This window comes from Anneissia japonica, unplaced genomic scaffold, assembly GCF_011630105.1.
Source record: "Anneissia japonica isolate Jap-2015-1 unplaced genomic scaffold, ASM1163010v1 scaffold2652_len1590060_cov184, whole genome shotgun sequence".
NCBI lineage: Eukaryota > Metazoa > Echinodermata > Crinoidea > Comatulida > Comatulidae > Anneissia > Anneissia japonica.
Genome location: NW_022699919.1, coordinates 1,234,559 through 1,242,616, shown reverse-complemented (window position 1 = coordinate 1,242,616; position 8,058 = coordinate 1,234,559). Strand labels below are relative to the sequence as shown.

At 32.9% G+C, this 8,058-nt stretch overlaps 1 protein-coding gene across 1 annotated transcript; it reads right to left on the bottom strand.

Moving 5' to 3' along the window:
• Window positions 1-228: 228 nt before the first annotated feature.
• LOC117103210 (solute carrier family 25 member 40-like) lies at window positions 229-7,907 on the bottom strand. Its single transcript, XM_033243752.1, has 10 exons — window positions 7,493-7,907; window positions 7,212-7,271; window positions 6,708-6,820; window positions 6,316-6,383; window positions 5,493-5,620; window positions 4,027-4,200; window positions 3,678-3,787; window positions 3,013-3,094; window positions 1,570-1,650; window positions 229-588 (listed from the first exon to the last, which is right to left on the bottom strand). Exons 1-10 carry the CDS (start codon window positions 7,686-7,688, stop codon window positions 470-472), a joined length of 1,131 nt encoding a protein of 376 aa, XP_033099643.1. The 5' UTR covers window positions 7,689-7,907; the 3' UTR covers window positions 229-469.
• Window positions 7,908-8,058: the final 151 nt, after the last annotated feature.

Sequence of the window (8,058 nt, the reverse complement as noted above, 5' to 3'; positions counted from 1 at the left end):
GAAAGGTCATTGTTTGTCAAAAAACAAGGGCCTAAGACAATGGGTCGTGTCTCATATTATTTGTTATATTTTTATTATTCATTATTTTCACTTGACTCGCATAAATAATTTTGTTCGAAGAACATTTATATGCAGTTGTACTTCGCAGCACTTCGCAGCACTTCACTTGCAATTTGCAATTTCTAGTTTTATTTATTTATTCGACACCAAGCAGTGTTAAAAAATACCAAAAACTGGGTAATTTATTTATTATACATTTTATTAAAAAATATATATACCAAATGACTTGTGATGAAACAATAAAGATGCTTACATATATATTGTGTAGGTTCAAACCATCACTGAACACCTTTTAAACAAATCGACCAATCATACTTAAATAAATCACAATTTCATGGGATTCACAGCATTTGGAGTGAGTTTGTAATCACTTTCAAAATTAAATAAAAAGCACTTCAGAACTTGCAAGTCATTCTGATTTTTTAGTCCTTTCAGAATTGTACTTTCTAAAGAATGATTTTCCAAATTCATAACTTCCTAGCATAATGGCACAGGCCGGCATTACTTTCAGGATCCTTGGTGTTATACCTGAATGGGGAGAAAAACAAAAGTTTAATAAATACATTTGTTTTGACAAACTGACGATAGCAGGGGTGGTGCCAGGATATCCCCGACGACATCCATGTTGCTCAAATTCCGGGGAGCTATGACTATTAGTCAACTGCTTATTTACTAATTTACTAATAATGTATAAAAAAAAAACCATTCAATTTTTGTGTTTTTTTTCTTTATGATGTGGGGACGCAAATTCTCCCAGGCGGCAGGCCCTGCCCACCAGTAGCCTGGATGATCCCCACGGTGTGTGCGCTGAACCATATGTCAAATGCAAGTTACTATTTTAGCCCATTTTTTTTAGATGTTTTAAGCCATTGTTCTCATGTGCATATAAGCATGGGTGCATGTAAGATCTCTGTATTCAGATCACTGTATAATTAAACTGATGTTTTTGTGCGTTTAGTGCAAAGGTGGCCATAGGTTCAACACCTCATGCATTACTTTTATACGCAAGAGCTGGAGAAAAGCCACAAAATGTGTGAGTCTGATGCCCCAATGCATGAGACTTGGTAGATCTGTGTGTTGCCAAATTCTGAACAACTCAAAATCTCAAAAATCTTGGGTCAGCTTTACTAGTATGGTGAATAAAAAAGGAATTTTTCAAATCTATCTTGAATGTGTGTGTGACCATGCATGCACCGCGCGTACAGCCTAGACACGACGTCTCCTCTCACTGCCTGCGATGACAAATCACTTGTATCGCGGCTTAGAGTGGCCTAGCCACGCAGTAATTAATCAACATTTGAAAAAAAAAACATCTTCAGAATCGAAATATATATCCATATTTTTCTGAAATAGTTTTCTGATATATATTTCCAACAATAATAACAACATTCTCCCAAAAAATTTTTTATGGCTACATTAAATGAAAATTTTTAAAAATAATAATAATAATATTAATTAATTAAAAACACTAATCAAATTAATAAAAAAAAATATATATCTAAACCTCACCTGCAAATAGTCCAGGCATTCCACGTTCCATGTAGATGCGACGAACAATATCTTTGGTAGTAGTAAGTTGAGCAGCAGAACCTACGCAATATAAAAATAAGTTGAATCAAGATGGGAGTGATACATTGTACATTATTTTACAAAATCTAGACAATTTTCTGATAGGTACCGTAAACTCTCGCATATAAGACAAGGCTTAAAATATCAAATTACGGTAGAAAAACAGGGGGTTGCTTTATACGCAAAACACATACAAATGTTTAAATCATGTCTGTAAAACGCAAAGTTAAACTGAAATGAAGCTACTAACTATTACAGTACTATGAATGATCACAATTTTAAGAGCAGGAAAATAAAATTTTGATGAACATTTGAAAGTCAATAAAATGGTATTATTTGAAGATTAGCCTTACACTTGTCTTCATTTTTATCCAGCTGGATTCATATGAAGACCATAAAAAGAAGCAAAAAGTAGAATTTCTGATGGTGACATAAAAAATCGTCCAAAAATCTTCTCAAACTCAGGGGGTACACTTATACGCAAGAATATACAGTAATTTCAATGTGACATTGTTGGTTCAAGACCAAATACAGAGTTTAAGATGTACGGTCTAACACAAGCTAAATAAAACTGAAAAATTCAATTCACTATTTGAATTGCCTATTATTAACTTACAATTTAAAATTTAATTTGAATAAAAGAAAAAATATTCCCTGTTCAAAAATACTTAAAAAAAAAAATTCATTTGTAGCAAAATCTAATATTCAAAAACTTCTTTTCTTTTATTAGATTCTTCAAAAGATCTATTGAAGGTGTTAATTGAATTTTTAGGTTTTCCCCAATATTTTGAGCAGACAATACCTCTTAAATTATTAAAACCATTATTAGAAAAAACTAGATATATTAAAAAACTTTACTGTATAATAATTAAAACAATATTAGAATCATAATATATGATCAATATATCTTTACTTGAAGTGCGCCACCTACAATAAGGTTCATTCAACTAGAGAAAAGGAGCAACTCAATATTCATGGTTATCTCAAAAGAGTATATTTTTATTCCGAGGTGGCACTAGGATTTTCCTGACGGGGGTTTGAGGCCCCCAACGGTGGGCTGACATCACCGATAATAGCAAAGTGGCTGTTGTCGAGCGTCGCTCAAAACCTTTAGAAAGTGGTCCAGGGTACGAATCCCCCAAAAATATGCAATTTAGGGTTTCAAAGGTTTATTCATCGACTTCTAGTTTAGAAATACTGCATGAAGAAACTACATAAAATTTGTTTCTACCCGACAGTAGGTCCATGGCTCCTCCACCCTCCCCCACCGATGACACCCTGTTTTTATTGCTCAAGGACACAAGCGAAATGCATAGCCAGAGATTTAAACCCCGACAAAGAGGTGTGCAAAACAAAACGTTCCTGCTACGCAAAACCACTTACTTCGTTTAGTTTCAATTTCACCCATTTCTATCTGTCGGTGGGTTTTTACAACATCAAATGGTAATGTTAACACACCAGCAATCTGGTATAGATAACAAATAAAGATGATTCGTATCAGAAATTATATTAAAAATAATACTATATAATATATCAAATCACTCAAATAACTTTGATATTTCAAATAATATGGTAAAAAATATGTAAAATCTATGTTATCATTGTCATTAACATTTATGCCATATTTGTCATCAGTATGTTTATTATCATTAATAAAATAAAATATTAAGATTTTTATTTAAGTACTAATTTATAATTATTTTTATTGACAAATAGCATTATTGATTCTGCAGCATATATAGTGATAGCTTATTCAACAGATGTAGTAAAGAACATTTTGCTTTAAATTAGGGGAACGGTGAAGTATTCAATAATAAGACTCTGCCTTCTTGCCAACTACACTTCAACCCACATGAATTCTGTGTATATTTTATTATATTATATTATAGTATAGTATATTATTATATATATACGTATATATACATATATATATATATATATATATATATATATATATAATTTTTATATATTTTATATATATAATTTTTATTATTATTATTATTAAGGAAATGGGTAGACTTCTGTTAAAGTAACTTAATTCATCTTACTGTTCCGGATATTGCACCAGCAGTAAAGCTTACTACAAATGTTGGCTCAGGAATATGATATAAATGACATAGTTTTGTTCGGAAATATTCATAAGCCACCCACAGTATCACTGCAAAAGAGAAAAATACTAATTATGGTTATTAATAAATTTCATTTAATCAAACAACTGCAAGTTTTGAATGTGCTATTACTGACAAATTTACAATTGAACATACTTATGAAATTTTGTAAAATATATATGTTCGTGGATTTTATAAAAATGCATATCATTATGCAGGTATTATTGCGTTTAATGTTTAATTATAATTTGTTAAAAATAATTTTAGATTAAAAAATTAAACACCTTACTTGAGAAAGGAACATCCCTGAGTAAAGTTGGCGGCAGGCCTCGCCACAATGAGGATACACCTTCTTCTTTGATAGCTGTTTTGATACAGTCCTTCAACTCGTGGTAGCCTAGAACACGCGACTGCATCTTGGTTCGAATCAACTCCAGAGGACTTATCAATGACACAACGCCAACTAAATAGATCAATTAAACAATGAGTTTGTCAACAGCAACATCATCATCATTTTTATTATTATCATTATAGCGTATTGTTCTAAGAGTTGCAAATATTATCCTCATTGATAATGAGTTTAGATCTCATTTTTAGAATAACCTGGGGATAATATGCTAATTATCTATGATGTACGACATGATCTGTATACAGTAAGAGTATGAATACTGTTTCGTTTAGTGCATCCAGATGTGATAGTACATCGGAGTACAGGTAGCACAGTATTTAGATCAAATGTGTTGAATCGTACATGTGTGTTAAGATTTTGTTTCCGATTATCAGAAAAACACTTTCTGCGATGACGACTTCAAAATTTATCCAAGATGAATGAACCTAGTGATATTTTTACATTATAAAGATAATTACGCATGCCCATATACCTCACAATGACATTAAACCATCCCAGAACACTTATTGTAGCTGCTGCAAAGAGGTGCTTATAGCAACGCAATTCAACAAAAAAAAGGATGCACATAGCGCATGCGTACAGTCCTCTGATCTTTACTGTGGCATCGACAATCCGATACCAGTTGCGAGTACAGCCGTCAATTATTAGTCTATGCGTGCCATACGTTTTATGGTGTTAGTTACTATTTTATTAATTTCGGGTACTTCGCAATGTCTTTTACATTTGATTTCTTTTGACCACGAGCTTGTTAAGTGCTTCTATAAACTACAATTTGATTTGTGAAAATTGACTAACAAAATGAAAAGTTATAGCAAATGAAAATTTACGATTTTTATAAAAATCCATGTTCTTATATAACATTAAACTGTCATTTTGATAATGTTGGACTAAGGTGCACAAAACAAACATTTGAGTAGATACAGAAAATATATTTATTTTTTTCTGCGAAGTGAGTCCCATGAACCACTGGACACCACATCATGGGTAAAATTAATGTTGAAATAACGAATATAATTTCAGTCTAATGTTAATGCAAAAATTCATTAGGCCGTTGTAACCGCTGCACAACGAGCGATTATCATGGCAACTGACATGCACGTGAATAATTTGTTACACGCTAACGGTTAATTATGGTTTGGTTCCTATGGTTTTTGTGATAATCAGTGTCGCGTAGCATGTTGATTCCAGATTTATATCATTTGATGTCCCGAGATGTGCGTCCTTTTGTTGAATTGCCTTGCTTATAGTAGAATCATGATCTAATCATTCCACAACGACAGGGGCTGAAATGAACCATAGCATCCGGTTAACCTCCTAATTCAATTTAATGTCTTCACTATAATTACCTCGAGCGATGCCACCAGCTACCATTGGTATAAGCAAGCTCTGGTTATCAGCATCTTGGAATCCCATCATGCCTTTGAGTTGATCATAAGCTGTGTAATACATAACCGTCTGTGGCACTGCCATCAATCTGGTGGACAATACAACAAAATGCTTTAATTACCACTGCCAAGGACATTATGCAAAAACTAATAAATGAATCATCATAAAATTTTATCGAATGGTACGTAATAATCGAAGGCACATTTCATTATTTCGAGTGAAAAGGTCAAAGGTCAAGGTAATGAAAATTCAATTTGTTGACGTTGTTAACGTCCGGACGCCTGAAGATTATAGAGTGCTCCCTTCTATAGGGGGAAAAAACCATGTTATACAGATGCTAAAAAGCTGATTTTTTTTGTGGTTATACATATTTTAATATGTTTTCTATGAAAATTGAGGCTTAGAAATCTGCCAAACATATTTTAAACAATAAGAGCCACACTTCAGAAACAAAAACATTGGTGAAGAAGGGTATAAAAAAAGATTTTACTTTGCTTTACCATTATTAGATCCCCATCCTCTACATTGTGCGAAGATTGGTAAATAACAACATTCTATTAATCCATGATGTTCCTGGCACTTGTTAGGAGTTTCAAGTGAATAAAGTGAGAGTGAAACTATTCAACTGTTGTAACGGACATTCCAAAGTTTTAGCATGTTTATCATTAGACTGGGTCAGAAGTTTTGGCTGCTGCCAGGAGGGAGATCCCCTTTCACTATCAATAGGATCCATCATGGTAGAAAGAGAGTATTAACAGACATATTAATTTATACCATACTTACAAAGTTGGAGGCAAGCCACTCCACAATGCTGTTATACCTTCATTCCTTGCTATACCAATAAATGCATCCTAAAACAACATACACAACATGAAATAACATATATCAATATACTCTCATTATCCTTATTTGAATATTGTCATTATCATATCAATATAAATATATAATTAATAATACCATTTTAAAAATTATTAACTTTCTATTATCTTAAACTTTTATTTCTGTTATTATTTTAATCTTTTCATTTTATCCGTTATTTTTTGTCATTATTATCATATTGCCATTTTGTTGTCATCATGGTAACCACCTGCAGTTCAAACTCAGTTTTGTCATATCAGTGCAGTAGGGTGACCAGCCTAAGGCACATATATTCATGGTAACCAACACCAACTTACCATAGTACCACTATAATGTCCTGGTAACTTGTACCATGGTCGTACACCAGTGTTACCATTAATACAGGTGCATAGGTGATCCATCAACCCATTGCAATACAAAAAACACTGACCTTAAAAAAAAAAACACAATGACATTTATTTAAGGGAAGAATTTATTTAAAATGAAGCTCTAGAGGGGGAACGTAAATTCAGCTACACATTGTTTGCTTAACTTATTTTTTAATTTTATCAACTGGACCTTCTCATTTGCTCAAGGGGCTCTGAAGGAAAAAAAATTGTGATATGCTTTGATTGAACATTTAACAACTGGGAGGAAAGGGGAGAGTGATTAGATGAGCATCTCCCTGTTTTTTTTAGATCTTTAAAAATCTGCATCTTATTAGAAATTCCTGACTAATTCTTTTTCATATTTTTTAATGTTCATATTGCAATTTTTCAAAAAAAATTTGAAAATTTGTTAATTTATCACTGTCTAGGCCTATATTTACATCTTTGACCTACCATTGACCATTGGTTTCTGCTGTGCTTGTAACCTTATTTTCACAACATCCATTGGTGTCACTGAAAAAGCAAAAAACAAGAAAAAATAAAAATCATTACATAAGGCATAGCCTAGGTAGGCTAGGCCTACCTAGAAATATATTCAATTCAATTTCATCAAGTTTATTTCCATAACAAATAGCCTTTAGGCCTAGCAAATTGCAATGAAATAATATTTATATAATTAAATAAATCTTATATCTTGTTTGACATGAAAAAATGTTTATAGAGAGACAACTTACTTGTTAAGCTTGTCAATATAGCTCCAGTACAGGACGACACCATCTGCTGCCATGGCTTCAGGCGAGTTTGGTTTCTCGGCGGCCTTACATCTACAGCAGGAGCACTAGCTACCATATCTTGCCCACAGCCGCGGTTCTCGTCGGTAAAGCCAACGGTACCTGAGCTAGGCCTAGGATTGTTCGACTCAGATGGCATAATGCAAAACAAATAGTATTTTGCTTATCAGTGAATAATACCTCAATTTCATGTCATTTCTAGCACAAACATTTTTAATACCGTATTGAGTGGTGGTAAATATCAATCTTGCCTTTTCATCTCATGATCACACCACCACACTCTGCATACACACACAGCACGTTGGTTGTTTATGTTCACCTACAGCGCATGCGCATATTATACTAAAACTTCCATGTTCAAATTTGGTAAGCAACAACTAAAAAGTAATAGTAAGCAAACAGCCAATAATATAACCAGAGAATTCGGACAAGCTATAGTCCTTCTGTATATATATATATATCGGAAGCTCACAGAGGACCCCACTCCGGAAATTTCTAAGGAAGTGGAA